The sequence below is a fragment of the Mastigoproctus giganteus genome, chromosome 9 (genome assembly GCF_048544385.1).
Source record: "Mastigoproctus giganteus isolate SK-2022 chromosome 9, ASM4854438v1, whole genome shotgun sequence".
In the NCBI taxonomy this organism is placed as follows: Eukaryota; Metazoa; Arthropoda; class Arachnida; order Uropygi; family Thelyphonidae; genus Mastigoproctus; species Mastigoproctus giganteus.
In genome coordinates this window covers 85,269,756-85,296,736 of record NC_143583.1, presented here as the reverse complement: position 1 = coordinate 85,296,736, position 26,981 = coordinate 85,269,756, and the positions used below count along the sequence as shown (strand labels likewise).

Here is a 26,981-nt window from a genome sequence, read left to right as displayed (position 1 = left end):
TAATGAGTGACATGGAAGCCTATGATAGATATAAGCTGGTCTGTAACCAAGTCACAAAGAAGATTAGGCAGGCAAAGGCAGATTATGAGAAGTCCTTGACAAAGGATGCAAAGAAAAACAACAAAGAGTTCTTTACCTATGTAAACTCTAGAAGGAAAGGGATGAATCAGATTGGTCCACTGGACATTGATGGTTCAACTGTTGATGATCCTGCTCAGGTGCCTAACAAACTAAATGAGTATTTTGCATCTACATTCACCCCGTGAGGAGTTATTCAGGAAGGGGAATGCCAGAGGTGAGTTAAACTCTGGCAGTGAGTTGGATGATTTTATAATAACTGAGAGGAAAGTGGAGGAGAAATTGTTGAAGATAAACATAAAAAAGGCACCCGGGGTGGACGGGATCTATCTAGTTATATTAAAGGAGGCAGCAAAGGAAGTAAGCAAACCCTTGGCCATAATTATGAGAGCTTCTTTGGACTCAGGGGAGGTACCCATGGACTGCAGATGTGCAAATGTGACCCCAATTCACAAAGGAGGATCAAAGGGCAACACAAGTAATCATAGACCTGTTAGTTTAGCTTCTGTTCCAGGAAATGTAATGGAGGCACTGGTTAAAGAAGCACTGCAGGATCATCTAGACAAGATTTCAGTTATAGCTCGAACACAGCAAGGTTTTGTTAAGGGAAAGTCTGGTCTGACCAATTTGATTGGATACTATGATGTGGTCACAAAGGAACTGGATGCAGGGAATAACTTTATCATATATTTGGATCTTAGAAAGGATTTTGATACTGTTGCACATGGAAGATTGCTGCATAAATTGGAGCAGTGTGGCATTGGAGGCAAATTGCTGCTATGGATAAAGGGATGGTTGAGTGGGAGAAGACAGAGTGGTAATCAGTGGACACTGCTCATCATGGACTAATGTTATTAGTGGAGTCCCTTAGGCTTCAGTATTGGGTCCATTGTTGTCTGTATTTAAAAATGATATTGATGATGGTATATCAAGCTTAATGTCCAAGTTTGCAGACGATATGAAGGTTGGCAGGATTGTTAAGGACACTAATGAAAGTACGTTGCTGCACCAGGATCTAGAAAAGTTGATCAGATGGGCTGAGAGGTGGCAAATGAAGTTTAACATTGACAAATGTAAAGTACTACATATGGGAAGCAGCAACCCCAGAGTGACATATCAACTGTGTGTGGTACTATACAGACAGTGGTAGAGAACGAAAAGGACCTGGGGGTAATTGTGCAGGCAGATATGAAGTTTTCTGAGCAGTGCAGAGATGGTCTGCAAGAGTGGCTCATAGTGTCTTGTCAGTGATATACAGGAATTTTTCTAGCAGGGATAAGGAGGTGATTATCCCCTTATATAAGGCAATGGTCACACCACACCTTCAGTACTGTATACAGGTCTGGAGGCCTCATTTTAAGAAGGATGTAGAGCTGTTGGAATGAGTATAGAGAAGGGCAACAAGATTAGTGAATGGAACAAAGGGTTGCTCTTATGAAGAAAGGCTTAAATTTTGCAAATTACAGTGTCTGGAGACTTAGACACCTGCGAGGTGATCTGATTGAGGTGTATAAAGCCTTGAATGGTTTGAGCATGCTCAATGCTGATGAAATTCTTCCTCTTGTTCAGAATAATCATTTGAGAGGGCATAAATTCAAATTGAGGAAAGACAGATGTAGGATAGATGTGCAGAAGTTTGCCGTTAGCCAGCGGGTGGTTGGTTGGTGGAATAGACTTCCATCCTTTGTTGTGGAAGTTGATAGCCTAAATAAATTTTTGGCTCAGCTAGACAGGTATTTCAAACGAACGGAAGGGTGAAATGGGAGTGGTTTTTTTTTTTTTGGCTGCATAAGCTTGCTTTCTTGCATAATATGCCTCTACTAATGCTAATATCTGCCATAGGCTTCTGTGTCACCTGATGCTTTATATGCATCCCATACATTTTTTCTTCTCTGCCACGAGCCTCGTTAATTCATCTGACATCCATTTAGACCTAAACCTTGAATAGTATTTCTTTGTTGGAATGAAAATCATACTACCCTCCAAAATTGTCCCTGAAGGCTTCCCACTGTACAGAATTTAAAAACTCTCTGAGACCCCTGTAGTTACCTTTAGAAAAGCCCTTCTCTTTAGCCTGGATGGTAGTTACATCTTTAAGTAATTCCCACATCAGTACATTGTGATCACTGTCACCCAGTGGTTCCTTTATCTGGAAAATCTTAATGCATTAATAATCACTGCTGATAATCTGATCAAGAGTATTGCTCCCTCTGTTTGCCTCTCAAACATGTTGTTGTAGAAAACAGTCATACAATAAATCCACAAAAGTCTTGCTAGTGTGTGAGTGACCAATCCACAAGTTCCAGTCAATACCTGGAAAGTTAAAATCCCCCATTATAAGACAAACTATACTCCTAGCATTGGTGTACAAGCAAGTATACATGCACCTGTTTCTACTCTTAGTAACCCTAACACAACCCAAGTATTTATTTGTTCCACTATGACTCTCAGCAGTCCTGGAAATCTCCATTGTCTTGCTTTTCCAACTGCTGCTCATTCTAATAGAAGCAGTGCAAGAATCACTTTTGACTCTGCCTGTGGCCACTGTTAACTTTTAGTCTGTGTACCCCCCCCCCCCTAAGCTAGCAGTTTTCCGACCCATCTAACACTGCCTCGATAGCATCAGCAAATATTCTTGCACCCTTTCTATTTAAGTGTACCCCATCCCTGTAGAAGCAGTCTCTCCTGTCAACAAGCACAGACCAGGTGGATAAAAATTCTACCCCTTGAGCCTTGCACAATCTCTCCAGGGCCGAATTGATCGACAAGGCTCTCATCATATATTCCTTTCTATTGTGTCTGAGCAGGATTGCAGACACTTTCACATTCAACCCCAACTCGTGACATTTTTTCAATATTGGCCTGTACTTGTTGAGTAAATCTGCAGATCTCTTACTTAATGTCATTAGTTCCAACGTGCCCTTAAAAGATGATATCTGCTCTACAACATTCATCAACTGTTTCCCTCTGACAGACATACCCTGGTCCTCTTCCACCTATCCTTCTTGCATAGTATATTCCCCATCTCCCTGACAACAGAGTCACCAACAATAACTAGTTCCTTTGGGACCAGCACATCCTGCCTTGAAGATCGCCTCTGTGATGCCTGATGCACAGGAGTGAGCTTTGCCATTGAGCTGGGCAGCTGAGAGCTTGATGGGCCCCTCATATTAATTTCTTCAAGGGCATGTACCCTATACCTCAAGCTCTCATAAATGCCCATCAGAACACTGAGTTGGTGCCTAATTTCTTGACACTGTAGACACGTAGCACACACAAAGGCATCCTCCGTGGCTAGATCATGTCCTGTTTTAGAAAGGTCGGAAAACATTTCACATTTCGCACATTTTTTGAGACCGTGATGCGTTGGAGAATCGCCCCCTTGATTTCTTCCCCGAGTCACAGCACTCTCTCTAGTCTGTGATCTTTGCTTTTCATCTCTAGTCTGAGTCGTGATTTCCATTTAAATACAATATAATTAACAATGAAATTTAATAATATTAATAATATTTTTTGATTAACCTAATTGATGATACTATAATAAGCTAAAAGATTACTAATTGAGTACTTCGTATTACGCTATCTAGTTTTTACTTGTTACTTTGTGCTATCAGTTCGAGATATATATACAAAGGGTACTAGGAAAGTTTTGCAATATGACGCAACAATGAATCACAGGAAGCTGCTTGTTGCTGCATGTTGAGACACGTTCATACGTGCATAGTAGCCGCCGCGCCAAGTCGATGGGCTCAGTTATTCATTAGTAGTGAGAGTGTAAAGTGCTTGCGATGGCATCGTGGTCACGAAATGAGATAAGGACAGTTTTGCGGTATAATTTCGTGCGTGGTTTAACCATAGACCAGTGCTTAGAAGAAATTACTCTTGCACTAGATAATGATTGTCCACATCGTACAACGATATTCAGGTGGTATAGAGAATTCCAAGGGAGAAATTTCACTCTGGAGGATTCTGAGAGGCCGGGAAGGCCACGAACGTCAGTTACGGAGGAAAACGTTACTGCTGTGAGGAAAATGCTTGACGAAAACAGGCGAGTGACCTACCAACAGATAGAGGATACTTTGGGCCTAAATGCACCAGCAATTCGTTCGATTCTGCAAGATCATTTGCACGTGAAGAAACTTTGTTCTCTCTGGGTGCCGCATCAACTGAATGAAGAGCAGATGACACGACGTGTGACTTGGTGCCGGGAGATGTTAAAAAAGTTTGATAAGGGACAATCTCGGTATGTGAACAACATCGTGACAGGTGACGAGACTTGGCTGTACTATTACGATCTGCCGACCAAGGCTCAAAACAAAGTTTGGGTCTTTGATGATGACGACACACCCGTAATTGTCAGAAAATCCCGATCTGTAAAGAAGAAAATGATAGCTGTATTTTTCAAATCGAGTGGAATTGTGGAACGTGTTGTTTTGGACACGCAGAAGACAGTCACAGCTAAGTGGTATACTGAACAATGCCTGCCTAAAGTTATTGGATCTATGAAGAACCTGCGGCCAAAGTCAAGAATGGACACCTGGTACCTCCATCACGAAAATGCTCCAGCTCACCGCGCCAAAGCCTGCACCGAATATTTGACCACGACAGGACTGAAACTTCTCGAGCACCCTCCCTACAGGCCAGACCTTGCTCCCTGCGACTTTGCACTGTTCCCGCATGTGAAAATGAAGCTAAAAGGGAGGCGGTTTTCCAGTGATGAGGACCTTCTACGGGCTTCGGACAACGAGTGTGCTTTACTCCCTAGTGAAACTTGGCAGAACTGGTTTAAAGATTGGTTTCGGAGGATGGAGAGGTGTATTGAATGTAGAGGAAATTACTTTGAAAAAATTAAATAAACAAAGCTGTATTGCAAAACTTTCCTAGTACCCTTTGTACATTACGCTATTTCTTATCGACTACAATATTGGCGCCAACACCGGGAGTCGTAACTTCCAGAAATTACTAGTTAAATTCAAAATAAGAAGCTAACAAATGCTACTAAACCTATTTAATATCTCTGTAAAACACAATGTAGTATGTTAATTAACAAAAAAAATGGTTAAAATGAAAAATACTTATCCCTTTACAGCAGCCAAAAATCCACCCTGTTCCGTGACTAGAGCACCCTCAATGACCGGCACTTACTACGTATCATATAGTGAACGGTATTTTTTATGGAAAGTCCATCACAAAGTGATTTGATCATAAAGCGGTGGTCCACTGTAGTTGAATGAATGCTTACTTTACTACTGTTTTGAATTGAAGACCTGCAGTTGTGCCATCAGTGTCCTTTTCTTTTTTTAACTCCATGTCAGTCATCGTCAGTGTTCTTTTTATCGCATGTTATTACAATGATGAAGGGAAAATGACCAGAGGAAAGTGCAAGTGGTGGCAGTGTTAGGAAGCAAAACAAAATTGTTTTAGAAATGAAGATGAAAATGATTAAGAAGTATGAAGCAGGACAGAGTTTGTCATCTATTGCATGGGAATTAGGTTTTGCTGCTTCAATAGTGATCACAAAACAACATCCATGTGCTATATCAGAGATGGAAACGCTATTAATAACATGGATTCAGAAAATCAGATTCAGAAGCGAGTGCCCCTGATTCTAATGGCCATTCAAGCAAAAGTAAGAAGTATTTACGAAGATATTAAAAATAAGTAAAGCAAACCCCAAGCCAAATTTGTGGCAAGCAATGGGTGGTTTAATAGGTTCAAGCATCGCACTGGTTTCAACGACGTTAAAGTATGCAGTGTAGTAGCCAGTTCCAATTCTACAGCTGCAGAGAAATTTTATGATGTATTCGAAAAAATTATTGATGAAGATGGCTATTCAATTCAGCAAATTTTTAACTTTGACTGCTCTGTATTGGAAAAAAATGCCAGATCGCACATACATTGCCAAAGAGGAAAAGACGATTCCAGGTTTCAAAAGATAGGACATTGCTCTTGCTTGGGGCTAATGCAGCGGGAGATTACAGATTGAAACCACTGCTTCTGTATCATTCTGTAAACCCTCTTGCATTTAAGGGCATCAATAAAGTCACCCTACCTGTGCATTTCTGATTGAACCAGAGAGGATGGATAACAATATCTCTCTTCGAGGATTGGTTTAAATGCTGCTTCATTCCCGAGGTTGAAAAATATTGTAAAGACAACGACATTCCTTTTAAAATTTTTTGCTTCTATTAGATAATGCTCCTGGACATCCTACACATCTAGATGATTTCAATTCGAACGTGAGAGTCATATTTCCACCACCAAACATGACCTCACTCATCCAACCTATGGATCAGGGTGTTATTTTGAATTTAAAAGCATACTATTTACACACAACATTTGCTCAGGCATTGTCTGCAGTAGATGGTGAGAAAAATTTTATGTTAAGAGACTTTTGGAAACCATACAATATTTACCAACCTTAAACATTAATAAAGCCTGTGTAGACATTATTAAAAGTTGTTTAAATGGCGTATGGAAGAAAATATGCCCATGGCATGTGAAAGGCTTCGAAGGATTTGAAAAAGACGAATCATGTGAAGAGGTTACAGATAAGATTGTAAATCTTGCAGAGCTACTTCAGTTGGAGGTTGATGCCAACGATGTGGAGGAGTTAATAGAGGAAGAAGAGAAGGAATTATCTAGCGAAGAACTTATTAACTTGCAAGTAGCAATAGTGAGAGAAGAAAATGCTGAAGAGACTCAAGATGAACCAAATGAGATGTGACGCTTCATCACCAGAGAGATGGCAATGGCATTTTGTGAAATTGCATCGGCGAGGTTTGAGAAGATGAATCCTGACAGTGAACAATTCTTAAAAGTTAAGAGGGGTTATAATAATATAACATAATATAAGTTAACAGAGGGGCTATAATAATACGATTGCTTGCTACAAAGAAAAGAAAAAAGCCACCGTCCAGTTATCCATAAATATATTCTTTCGTGAGGCTGAGGGGGCCCCAGCCCTTAACCTCTGCAACAGCCTACTTATCAGCTGGAGACATTGATTCTGGCAACAATGCTCAATAGGTAAAACTTGCTGACACTATGTTTGGCCCCTCTTTTTTTGTAATTTTTCCTGCACATGAGATAAAAAAATTGAATAAATAATTCTATTTACATGTTCGTCGAACATTTCTTTTTTGCTTCATTGAAATTCAGCACGCATAGTTGCGAGTGCTGCATGAGCATTTAGGGAAATTCCAACTTATAAAATTCGACTTCCATATAAAGTTCCACAGAACGCAACCCTTACATACGTCGGGGAGTGACTGTATACAACCAGAAGAAAATTGTGTTTGCTACAAAATGTATCGGTCACATATTCATAGTATTATGTCCAAATGATGCAATGAAGTGGAAAAGAGTTAGTTCTCGATAACATGCTTTTGAAGTCAGAATTAACAATTAATGCAAATCATACCAAATGCTGTTGAGATCTGTCTCTGTAAATGACCTTAATACATTACCACCTGAAGGAAAACTCCAGATTGCAGTCAATAAGCAATACAGATTCCTACTCTCAATGGCTGTCAATTAGCTAGCCAAAAAAATTCTTGCCATTCACTTTTGTGAAATGCATAACCTGAAAAATGATGCTAAAATCAAATGTTCATTTGAATCATTAAAACTGTGTTTACTGGGCTGGCAAAAATTCTCACCTCTCTCTCTCTCTCTCTCTCGTTTTGATTTATTGTTTTGTTTTGTTTTGAAATATTAATGTTTGTTTTGATTAAAGAATTGTTTTGATTTATTAATGAGTAATGCATTTCCCCTCAAAAATAAACATTTCTCGATACAGTGGTGTGCTGAGAAGCAGGATAATACACCTCCAAAATTTCACTGTCTATTCCTATCTGAATAGTGAATTTCCTGAACAATAGATAGATCTGGGAGTGTTGTGGGGGATGCTTTTGAATATCTTATAAGGTCTCCAATCGTTACTATACTTTTTTGTGCGGAAGACCTAAAAGATAAAGGGTATGACAAACATTGCAAAACCTGTGAGTGATGATACAACAGGAACAGCCTGTATTTCAGGCTGTTTTGTGTCCTTCTGTCAAAAAATTTGACAGTAGTGCCTTTTGTGTGTCCATTTCAAATTTCATGTTAATGTGCCCCTGGTAACAGTTATATTATAAATCTCTAGATTTGGTTTTTTAGATAATTATTGATGTATCACAAACCAGCATCCAATTATCCAAAGGAAACATGGAAATAGTATATATTCATATACACTCAGTGATCACTGAATTGTGACCACTTACCTAATACCATGTTGGGCTACTGTTCACACGGATAACAGCTGCTATTCGCTTATTGATTTCACTAGACATCTGAAGATTGCTGTAGGGATCTGCAGCCATGCTGCCTGTAAAGCTTTCCACAGTGTTGGGACAGATGATGGCTGCATGCCCATATGCATCACTTCCCGTTCCAAAACATCCTCAGAGGTGTTCAATTGGATTGAAGTCTGGTGAATTTGGAGACTAATCAAGATGGTTATATTTTCACTGTGTTCCTTGAACTTGTGCAGTGCGGGCCTGATGACAAGGTGCATTATCATTTTGGAAGGTCCCATTTCTGTCCAGGAAAAAATGCAACATGGCAGGATGCACGCCCAAGAGCTGCCAGTAAACCTCACCAGGGGAACTAGCTCTTGCCAGCAAAACATGCCCCACATTAAGCAACCACCGCCACCTGCCTTGGATAGTGGGCACCGTGCATGATGGATCCATTGCACCAAATACCTGGTGTGTTGCACCAGGTATTTGGACTCCTCTGACTAGCACACTCATTTCCTCCAATGTCCAACCAGCTTGTGTTGACACCCACTCCTCACTGCTAAATATCATCAATGGCATATGTCATCATCAATATTCAGCAGTGAGGGGAGAGTGCCTCTTGAATCATCTGTTGTGGAACCCCATATGTCAGAGTGTGAGCTCATCGTCATTTTGGATATTATTCTTGCATTCCCCATATTGTATTGCAATGTCAGCTGTTGCATAGTAACCTGCCATTGAGCTTCTATAATGTAATGCACCCTTGGCTCACCACAAATATTCACCTTGTGCAATCTGTTACAGTTCTGTTGGCAGGAGGTGGTTTGACCCATTCAAACCCTGGGGTCTCACATCTGATGAGTATGGGCTTGGCACACCCAGGGTCCTAAGCTGGATATCATCATTCTTCTCTCTCTCACTAGGGAATTTTATTTTTTTTTTTGTTGCAGCATAAGCCTCAGGCTTCCTTACACCACATAGCTAATAATAATAATAATATCATTCTTTGTACATCTTAACTACAGTGGGCAACTGACAAGATGTGCATAAATTTCCAATATGGAAGTACCCATCGCAAGAGCTCTCACAATCATCCTTTTGAAATTCTGGTATCTTTACTACATCTCATAACTGCTACTTATCATTTTGACTTGCACAACCAGATGCAGGTTGCCACTGCTCTAACATACAAAGCTGTTTGGCTTTTTATACTGCAAGCTATGTGGCAAAGTCCTTTATGAATGGGGTAGTCACAATTCATTGATCACTGAATGTATATGCTATTCCATATACCTGTATAAGTAAGTAAAGAGTTAAATGTCATAGTTTATGTTTAAATATAATAAAATATGATAGGTAATAATATGAAATCATCTTAGAGGTGAGTCTTCTCAACTGTAAATGAACACTACAAACACTAAAACAGATGATTTAATATTTTTTAAGATTTTCCATTTAATAATGAATTATCACTGATAATTTGTTATTAAATGGAAAATAACCCATTACAAATATTAGTTTTACTAGATAAGCAACAGATAAATATTTTTTGTTATAGTATTAGTAGTAGTAGATGATACAAAGAAGAAAACTTAAACAGCATCAGACAAAAAAAATTATCCACATATCTGTCCGTCCCATCTAATAGGCAATATAACAATCTGCAAGTGTTGAAATATTTCTTACTTGAAAGCTTTTTTTTTTGGAATAAGCTGGATATGATTTTTTTTTATCATTGTTATTATGATTTCAGTGATTTCACTTTCTTTTTAAGATTCCTCAGATACATAAATATCCAGGCTATTGTTTGATCTAGTGTTTTTGGTAAAATATTTGAAATTGCCAAAATTAGTTCTAACATATTTAGGTATTACTAGTTTAGGCTTTCTCACACTTCTGATTGGGGCATTAAAATTAAAAGTATACTATTAGTGACAGCATCATTTACTGGTTCATTTAGAAATATAAGATCTAGTTTGGTCCTTCTAAACTGAAGTGTATTTAACCCAAACTCCTTACACCATTTCACGTAAAGCTTACTGTTATAACACTGGTCAACACATAAAATGTTACGAAAATGAAAAAATCTTGACTAATTTTATGCTGCTGAATATGAAAATCACATTAAAATCTGTCAATTGGTGCTTGTTTTTGAATTACAGTTGGGATCTCATATTAGCGAGTTACTCTATGTTATCAACTACGACTCTCGGCAAAACGCATAGCAGCAATGCAGTTTCAGTACCACCACACTCTTATCATGTGATTGGCAACTATCGCCCCGCTCTGCATCACATGATAAGTTGTCGCCCCAAATGCTTCTTCAACCCTAATGCAGTAATCCTCGAATATGGCTAGGTACCGGGTGATTTGTTCTCAGTTAGCGGTTGTTGTTCTCCGTGTGATTCCTACTATTTGTGTCATGTGAGATTAATTGCCCGATAATTGTGTGAATAGTCTGGATGGCTTCTGTTACGTATGTGGAGAAGTTGCGTTAGTTTCAAGAAAGCGTCCCTTAACTTGAGCCATAAAAAGGCCTACTTTGGGTGTAAAGTAGGCGACCAGGACAAGAACTGGGCTCCACACATATGCTGCCCTACCTGTTCATCAAAACTTAATGTGTGGGTGAATCGAAAGGGATGTTTTATGCCTTTTGCAGTGTCCATGATGTGGAGGGAGCCAACAAATCACATCACAGACTGTTACTTCTGTATGGTGCCTCCTATCAGAAAAGGGATGACAGTGAAGGAAAAATAGATAGTGATGTACCCAAATATACCATCTGCAATTCATCCCATTCCTCACGGTGAGGTACTACCTCTTCTTGAACCACCCAACTGTTTTTCTGTACACTCTGCTGAGGATGAATACACTGACGAACATCAACTTGATATACATGAAGAAGTACAGCAGCCGTCTACATCAAGGAATCCACCATTTTGTCCAGACCTTTATCCTTCTGAACCACATAAGATCACAGAAAGTGTGACTTCATCAGGGATCTTGAACTGTCAAAAAATAAGGCAGAGCTTTTGGCATCAAGGCTACTGTTGTAGCCTCAAGGATAAACATGGTGAGTGCTTCCATCAAGACATCGCAGTGATGGAACAAAGATACAAAAGCAAATGGAGTGGTGCCATGTTAGCCAATTATTGTAAAAAACTACTTTTTTTTCAAAAACAAGAGCCAATCTGTCATTTTAAGTATGATTTCTGTGTTTAGCACCCCAAAATCTATAAAGTAAACTTATCTTTCATGCCTGTAACAAGATATGACCCAAAATTTGTTGTTCGGTGTTACTAAAGGTGCACATTTAAGAAGTTGATTGCAGCTACTGAGAGGGACAGACAATAAGGAAAGTGTTCTTGAATTTTGGAAGAACTTTAACATCAATGCTATTGACATCATTTTGGAGTACTAGGGAAAAATACAAGCAGTCACCAGTGAACAGCACTGACTGATGTCCAAATCCAGTTCACGATCCAAAAGAAGTTTCAAAAAAAAAAAAGGAAAAAAAAAAAGACAAATAAATGTACCCCTCAAGGTAAAGAACTTGGCATTTTAACAGTTCTTCATAGAAATTTTAAGTGTGAGATTATATCCAGCCAAGTGAAAAACAAGCTTTTAAAAACTCTTACTTTCTTCCCGCTTACAGTTGCCATTCCAGCTTTTAGAAATGTAGCAGATTAATAATAAACTGGGTTTAAAACAATGCCTTAGTTCATGCAGTAGTATGTTTTAATTTGTTAGAGATTATTTTTGTTCATGTTAATTATTATTTTTATTAAATGTGATGTTTAGCACACTGAAAGAAATTTTCTTATACCTACATTATACACTGAGTGATCACTGAATTATGACCACCCCTATGAAAACTGAATGCGACCTGTTAGAGATGAGCACCGGGTCCGACTCGTACAGGTGAACAGGCACAGCACTGTTGAAGAGTTGACTACCCAATACAACATGGGCCAACCCGTAACAATATCTGGCATGACCATGCATCGCATGCATGGGCTATATCAGCAGACGACCCCTACGGCATCCTTTCCTAACCAAGATTCATCGGCGTAAAAGACTCGCCTGGTGCAAAGAGCATGCACGTTGGACATTAGAAGACTGGAAGAAGGTGTGCTGGTCATATGAGTCATGTTATTTACTCCACGCCATGGATGGTCGTGTATGGATTTGGCGTCAACAACATGAGGCTCTTGATCCATCATGCATGGTATCAAAGTTGCAGGCCGGTGGAGGCGGTTGTATAGTGTGGGACATGTTTCACTGGTCTCTGCTATTGTCAACCGCTTGCTGACTGTGTACACCCCGCTATGTTACACTTTTTTCCAAATGGTGATGGTGTCTCCCAAGATGACAATGCTCCAAGCCATCAGGCACTTGATGTGCAGGAATGGTTTGAGGAACACAGTTCTGACTTCCAGCATATCGATTGGCCTCCGTACTCCCCCGATATCAATCCCATAGAGCACTTGTGGGACACTACGGAAAGGCATATCAGGCATCTGGATACTCCAATCGCCTCCATACCTGCATTGCTAGCTGCATTACACACAGCTTGGTTGGCCATACGTCCCGAACGCTTCCAACATCTTGTTGAATTAATGCCACGTCGGATAGCTGCTGTACTGAGGGCAAAAGGAGGACCTATGAAGTATTAGGTAGATGGTCATAATTCAATGATCACTCAGTGTATTGTGAGCAAGCGAGTTAGATATAGCAACCTACATAAATTCATTCTGAACTTAAAATAAGGAAGAGCTCATAGACAGCTACACATTCCTTTCTAAAGAGGTGTGACAGAGGAGTAATTGAATACATATTCTATTAATTTTAAATTCAGTTAATGTGAATCTCAACCAAACCTTCAGTATGAAGGACAGTAGTAGGAGATAGTTCACATTATCCCTTTAACCATTGGAATTTAATTTATTTAATATTGATGCAAGTTTGAAGCAGGAGAAAAAAAAGGTTTTTCATAACTAATAATATGTTTTACAGAAAGAAATGTTGCCTGGAGTTAAACAAAAGCATGTAGATTCAGAAAAGTAAGTGGTTATCAATATTGTGGTTAATTTTTGTTATATATAGTTATTAAAAATGAGTGTTGCAATCCATTACCTACATATGACATTTTGCCTCTTGAAAACATTTTGAATACTTTAATGTTTAAAAAAAAAAAAAAAAAAATCCAGGTTATATTGATGACTGCTGTAATGTTTATAATTGTTGGTGATTTGTTCCAGTTTAACCTGTTTTTTCAGGTCAACACATTTGCAGCCACCCATGAACTTTGATCTTAACAGCACCGAATTCAACAAACGTGCGTTTGAGTTGCTCTGGATTGGTTGGGCAGAGATATTTTTGAGCTTTCTTCTCACTATGGCTGAATTAGTCAGTCTCTGGAAAAGGTTGCTTGACACAAATATCCAGTTTGTTTTTTTACAGAAAATCAGAATAAAATGATTCATAGTCGGGTGTTTTTCATCTAGTTGGATAGAAAATCACCGATATTAAATGTCCTGCACATATCATCGTTTTTCTGAAACTATTACTACTGGCAAAAACACAAAACAACAACAAAAAAAAAACCTTAAAGACAATTGTAGCCAGTTATAGGGGTTTAAACTCCTATAACTGGCTACATTTGTCCACACAAAATTCTGCCCACACAAATCTCATTGACACCCAACTAAATCAAACTATCAGAAACATCACTGGCACAATGATGCCTACCAAAATTGAGTGGTTGCCAGTCCTTGCAAACATCGCCCCTCCCCATCTCTGAAGACAGTTAAAACAGCTGCGGCATATCCAAACCAGGACAGAGCTACCTCTGCATGCACCTCCACAACGACTGAACAGCAGGCACCCGAATTGGGTGATCCTTCATTATTTGAACAGGATACCCCAACCCGTGTTGCTCGGCAGGAAGAATGGGATCTTAATTCTAATCAGATCCCCAACTCCCATCTTATTGACAGAGTGGACAAACCTGTAGCAGGATTTGACCTTCCCGGAGATTTATGAAAGAAAATAAACCGCTTTAGGAGTGATTGTGTTACGTGTGCCAAATCAGAACATAGATGGGGCTTCAGAGATTCTCCCCCTCGACGTGGGCACCTGTACGTGGTGAGGGGACCTCCCAGTGACGCTGCTGGACTTCCAGACTAGCATCACTGGGATCCAACGCCCACAGCCTAGGTTCCGGGCTTACATCAATGGAATCCGGCGTGTTTGCCGTGCGCTGCGACCCGTGGAAATTCGGAAAGGGGGATCCTGGTGGTTGAGGGGCCCAGCTTCAATACACCACTTTGGCCCCTGCTTCGACAAGACGGGTGGTCCTGGAAGGCCCGGCTAGGATCAATCGGCTAGTAGGTTCGCCTGCGAGGGTCAACCGTGTCAATGCCACGCCCCTACCCTCATGGTCCGAGGGACAGGATTCAGGCTGGCGGCGGTGCGGGTATAGTGTCTGGGTAGCCCTGGCGTCCCACTCCCGAGCGCATTTATTGCATGCCGGGTAGTGGGCGTCCCTTTGGGCTCCGTGGTGGGTGGGGAGCCCGGGCACTGAACAATTAAATAAACTCTATGAATCCTGATAAACTCATTTCTTCAGGGGCCCCAACCCGGTCCCTATCTGCAAACATCGACGACGATCCAGATAGTACTATTAGTACAAAGAGGCAGCGAACAGAAGTAACATCAGGGCCTGTTCCAAGGTTCCTGATTATGCACTCAACCGGTGAAAAACCGATTGGTAAAATGTCGCCCTTTTTTATCCAAAAAGGGTTAGATGGGTTAGTAGGTTCACCCAAATCAGTTAAGAGGCTCCGCTCTGGTGACCTCTTAATTGAAACTAAAAATGACAGGCAATCCGAACATCTACTCCGAGTAACATCAATCGGAGGAATCCCTATAACGGTGACACCACACAGAACACTCAATTCATCGAGAGGTGTCATTTCGGAGTGGGACCTTCTCGACGTCACCGAGGAGGAAATCTGCTCCGAATTAAAACCACAGGGAGTCATTGCCGTCAAGAGAATCACTGCGCGAAGGGATGGAAAAATAGTTAAAACCAGGAGCGTTATCCTGACTTTTAACTCTCCTAAACCTCCTGATGAGATCAAAGCTGGATATATCAACTGTTCAGTGCGTCCATACGTTCCGAACCCTTTACGGTGTTTTAAATGCCAGAAGTATGGACACTCTCAAATGGCCTGCCGTGGAGTCCTTGCATGCGCACGATGCGGTGCAAAGGACCACGAAACAACAGCATGTTCAGCCGCAAAACCCACCTGTATTAACTGTGAGGGCGAACATCCGGCCTACTCACGAGCATGCCAGAGGTGGAAAGAAGAAAAAGAAATTCAACGGCTGAAGGCAGAGCTAAATATATCATACCAGGAGGCAAGGAAATCGGTCAAACCCCTGAATATCAACAGACCTACCTACGCCCAGAAGGTAGCAGGGAGATGTTCCGTCGGAACTCAGACGGACATGACCATTCCTCCCAAGGAGTCTTTCACTCCTATCGCGCGGTATCTCTTAAGTTCGCAAAAACCTACACAGAAGGACCAATCAGCTGCCACTCCTATATCGGTACCTCCTAATGCTCCACAATTAACAAAGGTAATTACGAAAGAAAAGAATAAGAAAGGGGAAGTCCCCCCTAGTACCCAAGAAAAAATGGATGTCGAGCAAAAGGAGGTACCCGAAGAATCAGTCTTGGAACTCTTTGCGGAGGAAGAAATGGACACGGGACAGCGTCCATTCTTCCCCAAAAAAGACAAATCCAAGACTGATAAAAGTAAGCCCTCAGCACCTCGGAAGCCGCCTGATGGACCCACCAAGCCAAAATAATGGCTAAATTCCTACAATGGAATTGTCGTGGATTCAGGCGAAATATAGATGACATCAAGGCCCTCCTGCAAAAGCACGAGCCAGTTTGCTTTTGCTTGCAGGAGACATATCTAAAGGCAAATGATGATCCCACCATGCACAACATCACAGTTTTCCGAAAGGATAGAATTGCGGATGGCTCTGTACATGGGGGAGTGGCTATCCTTGTGGGTAACCATACCCCAGTGCAGCCCTTGCTAATTACAACCAGCATAGAGGCTGTAGCAATTCGCCTTTCAGTGGGATTCTTATTAACTGTATGCTCTATATATTTGCCACCTGGGACTGACATCTCCCAGGCAGACCTTGATGATCTTCTAACGCAGCTGCCTCCCCCTTTCTTACTTCTTGGGGATTTTAATGGACATAACACCCTGTGGGGTAGTGCTAACATCAATCGAAGGGGACGAGTCATAGAGCATATGCTCAATGACAATGACCTTTCCCTTCTAAATACTGGAACAAACACCTTTTTCCACATGCCTACCCGTACTTTTTCTGCCATTGATCTCTCTATCTGCTCCCCTACTCTACTCCCTTCACTCACGTGGGAAGTGGAGGAGAATCCATACGGTAGTGATCACTTCCCTGTGATAGCCTTGTTACACAGTGGGAGACCATGTCTTCCTTTTAGGTTACCACGGTGGAAGATTGATCAGGCTGACTGGACTGCCTTCCAACACCAGGCAAATTTTGATCTTAGTACAGTCAGTCAAGAGCCTATCAATGATGCAGTTAAGTACATCACAGAAAATATTGTCCAAGCAGCTGCTAATGCTGTCCCAAAAACATCAGCCCGGTTTCCACCATTTCCTAAACCTTGGTGGAATTCACAATGCACAGCAGCAAAAAAGGCTCAAAACAAAGCGTGGGGGATATTTCGCCGATATCCTACCACGAACAACCTTATAGCCTTCAAACGTGCACGAGCCAAAGCACGTTACATCCGTCGTCAGAGTCAAAAGGAATCGTGGATCCGTTTTACATCATCTGTTAACCAGTCTACCAACTCTAAGGTAGTCTGGGATAAAATCCGGAAAATGAAGGGAAAATATACATCCCACCCTTCTTCAATCCTAGATTAAAATGGATGCGCTATTGCAGATCCAACTGCAATAGCTAATTCTCTTGGGGAAACATTCTCCAAGATCTCTGCAACATCTTCGTATTCCCCAGAGTTTCTGGTCCTGAAATATAAAATCGAAAAACAGGCACTTAGCTTTAAATCTAAGAGTATTTATCCCTACAACGGGGATTTCACTATTTTGGAACTGAAAAGGGCCCTCGCTCTTTCCAAAGCAAGTGCCGTTGGACCAGATGGCATCCATTATGAAATGATTAAACATCTTTCATCAAAATCTATGGATTGTCTGCTCCTTCTGTATAACAGAATCTTTACTGAAGGGCAGTTTCCGGACTCCTGGCGAAAGGCTATCGTTCTTGCCTTTCCTAAGCCAGGAAAGGATCCAAACGTCACCACCAATTATCGTCCTATTGCTCTGACTAGCTGTCTGTGCAAAATCCTGGAGAGAATGGTTAATTCTCGTTTAATTTGGTATCTTGAATCAAACAACCTTCTCTCCAACATCCAGTGCGGCTTCCGAAGGAACCGGTCCACTTTGGACCATCTTATTAGAATGGAAGCATCCATCCGGGATGCTTTCCTAAAACGCGAACACTTGGTGTCGGTGTTCTTTGACTTGGAAAAAGCGTATGACACAACTTGGAGATTTGGCATTTTAAAAGATTTACATAACCTAGGCCTTAGAGGGCATCTCCCCTTTTTTATTCAAAACTTTCTCGCCAAACGATCGTTCCAAGTTCGTGTGGGATCCTCACTCTCTCGCTCCTTTAACCAAGAGGAGGGAGTACCACAAGGATCAGTATTAAGTGTCACGCTTTTTGCCATCAAAATAAATTCCATCACAGAACAACTTCCTCCAACTGTAAACAGTGCCCTCTATGTTGATGACTTTAGCATTTTTTGCCAGTCATGCAACATGAGGGTTATTGAAAGACAACTGCAGAAAGCCATCAATAGTCTGAATTCCTGGGCACTTGCTAATGTCTTCAGGTTCTCGCCGGAGAAGACCGTTTGCGTACACTTTTGTCGCAAGCGTAATCATCCTGAACCTGAATTAAGGCTCGGACAAAATGCTATTCCAGTAGCAGCGAACACAAAATTCTTGGGACTCATATTCGATAAAAAATTGACCTTTTTGGATCACATTCGCCAACTCCGCACAAAGTGCACAAGAGCCCTTAATATGCTACGCTCGCTGTCCTCCTTATCCTGGGGTGCAGACCGATGCACCCTTTTACGGCTTTACCGTGCACTTGTGCGATCCAAATTAGATTATGGGTCCCAAGTATATTCTTCAGCCAGGGACAGTGTACTTCGATGGCTGGATCCTGTCCATCATCAGGCTATACATATTGCTACTGGAGCATTTCGAACATCTCCTGTCCAGAGTTTATACGTCGAAGCAAACGAACCACCGTTATCGTTTCGACGTAAGCAGTTGTCTTTAAAGTACGCTTTAAAACTGAAATCCCTGCCAGACCATCCTACGTGGCCCTTCGTTTTTGAGCCACGATGGGAAAACTTGTACAATACCCGTAAGACTGCCAATCGTCCTTTTGGTATTCGTGTCCAAGAGCTACTCAACGAACTCAATATCAAGGTAGACAAGGTTGCCCAAACATCCAAGCAACCCTTTCCACCCTGGCATGCTCGTTTCCCGGCATGCGACTTGTTGTTTAGAAACTGGGGAAAATCGGACACTCCATCATGCGTCTACCTGCAGCTCCATTCAGCACACCAAACTGAATATTCCGACTTCGCGCCAGTCTACACAGACGGTTCGAAGTCAGAATCATATGTGGGATCTGCTGCTGTCTTCACAGACAGCACTATCTCAGAGCAGATTCCCTCTGAATGCAGCATATTTACTGCAGAGCTGCACGCTGTAGAGTTAGCCTTGGATCATATTAGTAAATGCCAATACCAACGGTTCATTTTATATTCCGACTCTCTTAGCATGTTACAGGCTGTAATATCTGTGAGGTATAATCCCCATCCAGTTCTGTCTAGCATTCAGCAGAAGATTCACATTCTCCATGATCGTGAATATGACATCCGCTTCTGCTGGATTCCGAGCCACATTGGGATTAGGGGAAATGATTTGGCTGACGCCGCAGCCAAATCAGCAATTCCCAATAATAACCGATGCCTGTTAGTCCCTTATACAGACTACAGGCAAATAATACATCAAAACATACATTCCCAATGGCAGGACTCGTGGAATAGACAGACTGCGAATAAATTATATTGTATAAAGCCTGTAATTGAACCGTGGCAGTCTTGTCTGTGCAGGAACCGTAAGGAGGAAGTTGTTCTAGCTCGTCTCCGCATCGGACACAGTCATCTTACACATTCTTTTCTGCTGAGGGCAGATGACTGTCCTATGTGCGAGCAATGCGACACCATTTTATCTATTAATCACATTTTAACCGTATGTCCACGTTTTAGACACGAACGTGATTTATACTTTACCGTTTTTAGTCATCTGGCTGAGCCTTATACACTCAGTCAGATTTTATCTGACAATGACCATGTGTCTGCTGTTTTTAGCTTTTTAAAATCAATAAACATTTTTACTGCCATATAATATTTACATTTTATTGTTCTTTTCCATTGATTTATCTTTTATACTTTTGTTATTATTTATTTTGACATGGTGACCTAACTAGTTAGGTCACTGAAAGTTTAAATTTTTATTAATGACATGGTCTTGGCGCATTATAGCCTTAGCAGCTAATGCGCCAATAAAACCAAACCAAACAAACAAACATCAGAGATTCTCCCCTCTGTGCTTGTGGAACTGTAGAAGATGCTTCACATATATTATCTGGCTGCACCTCTCGGCAGAGCCTCCCTGAAGGAATCACTGCTCTACATAATTGTACCAATGAGGCATTACAAGGGTTTGATTCACTTTAAATTTTTGGACTAGTTCAATTCCTGTTTTTTTCTTCTCTGCCATGGGTTTCATCAGTTCATCTGACATCCATTTTGGCCTTTACTTTGAAGAATATTTTTTTGTTATAATGAAAAGCCTAGTAGCTTCTGTGATTAATTGCTTGAAACAAATATCTGGATAATATCCCTGTTTTTTAAACGTATGAAGGATTCACCTGTTTGAGTGATGCCATTCAGTTTAAAAAGACATTAGAAACTTTGGCAGAATCACGAATAACTATTTATTTTTAAGTTGGAATGTAAGCCCTAATGCTAAGTACTAGGTATGAGCCTTTAGGGGAGCAGAATGATCTTCATAATTGAAAAGCAGACTCAGTATATATAGTATACAAATTTTATTTGATTTCAGCTAATTCAAGGATAGCTGATATACTAAGTAGGGTACAGCTCAGGAAAGTAAATGAGGAAAGAGACTTCAGTGTTTTGACAGTCAGACATGAATGTTAGCATACAGTGTAAGCAGGTAGCCAGGAAGGTTCATGGTGTGTTATCAATAACATACTATATGCTTGCATTTATGGAGAAGATCATAGATCTTTGAACTTCTTGAAAGGTTTCAAATGTGGGCAACCCATCTAGTAATAGGCATCCCTCCGTATAAAAAGAAATTACAAAGATCTGGATTAAAGCTTGGAAATGCAGCATCTTGATTGGGGGAGAACAAATCAATTGACTGGAATTTTTGCATTGAAATAGGGCATAAAAACCAGGGCACATAAATATAAACTGTTGGGATAACTAATAAAATGGACAAAGTTTAAAAGAAAAAAAAAAAAAATAAATAATAATAAAAAACTTAAGTGTCCCCAGCAATATTGTTCCATTGGTCAGCAAATAATACATATAGTTTGTTTATAAGTTAAAAACATTGTTATGTTAATTAATCTTGCTTGGTATATTTTATTTAGTTTTAGTTCTTGTTTATTTTAGAGTGAGGTTAATTTCAAATTCATAAATTTATTGTTCTATTGTTATTTGCCATCGAAAGCACAGTCACATACTGTTTATAATTTGTTTGGGAGACATTTGCACTTTTATATAAATTCCCCATCCCTTTTAACTTTGTATACATTTATACTTAGAAAAGTTGGTTTATTTGCATAATCTTCACATGATGTCAGTAATGAAATTTATTTATGCCATGTGGTAGGCAATGGCATACCACCACATTATCCGATGCCACAGAAACCATAACAAAACCAACTCCAAAAACTGCTGTTAAAGGAAGACCTGCAACTAGGTGAAAGGATGGGATCAGTGAACTTTTGGGTGTGACATTTTTGCGATGCCACTCGTATAGCACATAATCGATGCAGTTGGGGGAATTTGTTGATGGCCACAACAGCTCCTCAGGGAACTGAGACTGGGAGAAGATGTTGCATGTGCATACAAAATATGCTAATTACTGTACCAGCAAGGGAAGTGGACAAATAATATTGAATTTAAAAAAAGAGTTGAAGACCATGTGCGAATGCAATGATAAATAGCAGTAGATGCTGAGTTGTAAAGAGTGGTCTATCTACTTTTAGCAGTTTGAGTTAAATATGAATTAAGTATCACCTGTCCCAGGAATGAATTCTGTGAAGTGAAAAAAAAAAAAAAAAAAAAACCCCATCCATGATTAATGATTCCTAGAATTTAGTCTGTCATCCCTTTCCCAAAACCTGAAATATCGAGAGGAAAAAAGAGAGTTATATCTGGGTTTATTTCTCCCTAAAAAAAAAAAATACACACACACACACACACACACACACACACACACACACACACACACACACACACACACACACACACACACACACACAAGTGACAAAGTAGAAGCACCATAGACATTAAAAATTGATTGGATTTTTTAATTCATAACTAAAAAGAATGCTAAAAGTTAGATAGCTGTGTAATGGGAGTTTACTGTATATGTTTGTTTGGGTTTTTTTTAAGTAACTGGTGAGAGAGAGAGAGAGAGAGAGAGAGATGATAAGACTCGTCAAACATGTTTTCACTGGTTATTTTCGAAATATTCTTTCAAAATCAATGCAGTATAAAAAAATAAATAAAATACTATACTGTTTGTTGTTTAATTGCAACCAGTTATTGTTTATTATATTTCATTTGTTTCCTCTAATAAAATGCCATGTGTAGACTGCTAATTTAGTTTTTTCAAAATGCATTTTGCTGTAATTATATTTCTTGTAATATTTTTATTGTAATTGTTTCTTTTATTATTTATACACATATACTAGCCAAAAAATGAAAACCTCTGTGTTAAGACAGTCGCAGACAGAATAAATACAACTAAATGTGAATAAATGCAAATAAATGCAAAGAAAACTTACATGGGTTGATGACATGTTGAGTATAAAATTTGCACAGGCTGTTCAACTGCAGTAATCTGCGGCCAGAATGGGGAAAATGCATGATCTATCAGACTTTGACAAAGGTCTTGTCATGGATGCACGACAAGAAATTTAGCAGGAGCCCCAGTTCAAGAAACAAAAGACATGACTGGTTTCTCAAAAGCATCCACCTCAAAGGTTTTTAATGACTGGGAAGCATGGTTCTTCCACATCTCAAGGGTGTAAATATGGCAGAAAAACTACTTCAAGAGTGAGACTGTCATACTCTGAGGAGGACTGGAAAATAGAACATCCAATGTGCACCAAATAACATCTGAATTCAACCAAGCCCAGAATTGCCCTATTTCAACCTGTACTGTGCACAGGGAATTGAATTGTGTATTGGCAGTTGCCTGCCTATTTGGAGGCAACTTGTTTCAGAGAAAAGCAGAAAAATCCACTTGCAATGGTGCAGAGAATGTCATCATTAGATAGTGGAATGATGGAAGAAGGTCATGTGGTCAGCCAAATCATGATACACTTTGTTTTGCACTGATAGCAGGCAGAGTGTGGTGAGAACCTTACAAAGTGATGGACCCTGCTTGCCTTGCCAGGACAAAACCAGAATCTGGAGATGATATGATCTGGAGAATGTTTTGTTGGCATGGACTGAGTCGGTTGATACCTGTGGAAACATGAATGTCATCCAGGGAGTACCTGAATTTTGTGTCAGATCTACTGCACCCTGCAGTGTTACACTTTTATCCCGAAGGTGATGGCCACTTTATGGATGATAGTACAACAGTGCATGATGTAAGAATAGTTGGGAGAACATGACACTGATTTCCATCATCTTCCCTGGCCCCCACATTCACCTGATCCCAATCCTGTTGAGAATGTGTGGGATATGCTGGAGAGAGCTATTCAGCAGTGAAGTCCTCTTCCTTCAACTTTGTTGCAGCTGTGCGATATTTTCCTGGGAAAATTAGACCAAAACGCACTAAAACATCTTAAATGCTGCACTGCACACTTACTGTTATTTGAAACAAAGGCTGCCTGATTCAGAACTGAATAAAGGTTCATATTTTTTGGCCAATGTTTGTATTTGTGTTTCTAATTATGAACAATAATTGTTTCATGGTAATTATATTCTCTGTTGTAAATATAGGTTTTAATAAATTTTAAAAAATAATAATTGTGTCCTTTTGTACAAATCAAAACCTACCAGCCTAACAATTGTTGAAAATCTGGTATATCCTAATTAAGTTGTCATTTATAAAATTCAGGCAGTTTGATATTTTTGTTGTAAAAACTTCTCGCAGAATTCCATGGGTTATGGAAAGAATTGACCCTCCCCTTTTTCTCCATAGCTCTGTCAGGCTATTTACTTTTATTCATACTCACGGATGCCACAAATTAATTGCAGAGCTGTTTTATCATTGTTTTGTCGTTATTATCCTAACAAATATAGTTTAGGTCCAATCAAAATATAGTATATCTAAGTAACTGTTAGTCTGTGAACTATCAAGTTATTTATTGATTTATTTATCTGAAAGTTCTTAAGAGAGAATTTAATTTGTTTTTACAAATATTTTTGTTATTTTTATATAATAATCTTTGTTATTCTTATTTTTCCTAGCAGAAAAGGAACCTGCACTCCTCAAGAAATGAATAACAGTGAAAACAAATTGCAGAATATTGGAAGTGACATAAAATATAGAAGCCATTCAAGAAGCAGAAGTGCAGAGAAAACCTCCAAAGTTTATAAACATGAGAGGAATCCATCAAGATCACGATCTTGTTCAGAGCCACGGAAATCCAGAAGCCGGAGTAGAAGCAGGAAGCGAAGTACTACAAGAAATTATCGAAAGCGATCACCAGCCTATCGTCATACTAGGTCCCCTGCACGGCATAGGACACGATCTCGTTCACATAGCAGGAGCCGTGACCATGTTCGAAAGTGGAGTAATAGATCTCCAGAGAAAAGGCGCCGTTCTCACTCACGAACTCGTAGTCGTAGTAGGTCCATTAGATCTCGCCATTATTCAAGGCCTCATAGTAGAAGCCGAGAAAGAGTTCCGCCTCCCTCAAGACTTTCACGGAGAAGTCAGAGCAGAGGTAGTCGTGGTAGAATTGGTCGTGCTTGGCGTGGTGGTTATCGTCATTCACATTCCAGATCCAGATCTCGATCAGTTAGAAGAAAAAGAACCAGGAAAAGCAGTAGCAGAAGTAGCTCTAGTTCTGACAGTAGTAGCAGTGGCACTAGCAGTAGCAGTAACCGTGGTCGAAATACCAATAAAAAGGATAAAAAAATTTTGCCTAATAGGAGTAGTTCATCTTCCAGCAGTGTTAGCTCAAAAAGGTCTGTTTCACGATCACGCAGCTCACGCTCCTCTTCTTGAAACTGTTTGTTTATTACAACAGATTATCATATGTGTACTGTAAACAAAACATGACCATAAGAGGATATTTTTACTTGACTCTGAGAAACATCCATATGCATTTTTTCCCATCAGCATCAGCTACTCAGTGCAGTTTACAAAAGTATTTTCCTTTCATACTTTTTTTTTTTGTTAATGACAAAGAGGTTGAAGTAAATGAAGCAAAATATGAGTTATAAATTCTCATCATTTTTAAATGAATCCTTTTTTCAGATTATATTTTTGACTCAGTATAGAAAGTGGTAATACAAGTGCCGGAAGATGTGGGAATTTGCTAGAGATATACAAAGGTAGTTTTCTCGTATCACTGTTTAGCTGAACACATACACGAATTTTTGTTGTTGTCTAATGTCACCTGACTACTGTTGTGTGAAATAAAGTCTACCAGTCTTTATATTTATTCTTACCTTGTATAGCTCATGGATTGTTTTGTATACAACTTTGAAATTTCTGTGACTAAATTATTTTTTAAGCTCTCATAATTTAACATTACCATATTGTTAACATATACAAAACATGAATAGCATGCTTAAAGTTGATTATATCAGAAGTTTAAGGAAGCACAGTGCAGGATTATTTTCTGCTGTCACACAAAACACTAAAATAATTCTAATATTCATTATCTTTCAGTCTTGCTCGAAATCAGATTATAGGTGTGGATTGCTTAGGCAAATGAAAATATGCCTTTTAAACTATTCTTTTGAATAGTTTGTGAAGGTGTTTAATTTGTGCAAACTTTTTATGTAAATCATTTAAAATATTTTTCTGGTTTATGTTGTTCGTAGAGTAATCATGCAATTGTTGGCTTTATGTTTTTATTTATTGCACTGCACTATGTAACAAAAAATGTTTATTTATACTGAACTGTTTTCTATATGTATTTTGTGTGCTGAATCCGATGGTGTCAGTTTTTCTCTAATAATGTCAATATTTTGGTGGCAACTGAATTTTATGTTTTTCAACATTTATGTATATTACACAAATGAATATCAGTTCTTTGATATATGAGCCTGTAATATCCTTGTAATAATGTTTTTTTTTTTTGCATTATGGCTGCCAAATGAAATGAAGATGTCTCATTCTGTTATGCTTGTAGATATATAGATATGAAGTAGATGCTAGTGGTACCAAGTTCTTCAGTGCACATGATATATCAGTTTTTGGAATGCGTATGATTGATCAAGGCAAGTGTTGTTGCCACCTTATGTTTGCTATGTAGGTTGACATTAGAGGAATAGCTTGGTTTTGAGTGGTTACTTCGAATATGAAGAGAGCCCAAAAACCATTACGAACAACTGCTACCTTTTTATGGTGGTTATATCAGTGTTTAAAGGTTGCAGATTGAAAAGCTATGGTGTATCTCAGCATGTGATCCTGTATTACTCCAGTGCCACATGAAGAAGACTTGCCAATTCTCAAGCCAATAGAAGTCTTCAGAATTGGATGAGGAATCTTGCAAACAGTAACAAATAAAAGTTAAAACTTTCAAAACCATGTTACTTCACAGTGGAAATACATAACCAGTCAATTCCTGTTGCAAACTCTATTCACATTTCCAGTCTTTAAGGAACAATCTTGCTTCCACCACTCCCTATCAAGCTGAGACTGGTAAAGAAATATGTTAAAATATTGGATCTTCAAGGTGACACCTGCAAGCATATACAGTCTATTTTTTAAAAAATTATCTGATTCAAAAGTGAAAGGTAGTATATGTATGTCCACAAGCTAAACAGATGTGGGCTTCTCTAGAACTGGAAGACAAAATGACTGATGCTGAGCAAAATTCCTGGTTGCTCCCCCTTGCAGTAAATGGCTTTCATGGTAACATTATTAAGAGTGAGAATTATAAAAGGAACTTGTTTACACGCTGATCGAAAATTGTGGA

General features: G+C 39.6%; 1 protein-coding gene across 1 annotated transcript in view; it reads left to right on the top strand.

Annotated features, from left to right (window-relative positions):
• Positions 1 to 25,496, top strand: part of LOC150080515 (uncharacterized) — a 398,298-nt gene extending 372,802 nt beyond the window's left edge. The window contains exons 16-17 of the mRNA XM_090381933.1: positions 13,380 to 13,426; positions 24,298 to 25,496. Of these exons, the coding sequence (XP_090238059.1) occupies positions 13,380 to 13,426; positions 24,298 to 25,057 (807 nt within the window). The 3' untranslated portion in view covers positions 25,058 to 25,496. The remainder of the gene's footprint in view (positions 1 to 13,379; positions 13,427 to 24,297) is intronic.
• Positions 25,497 to 26,981: the final 1,485 nt, after the last annotated feature.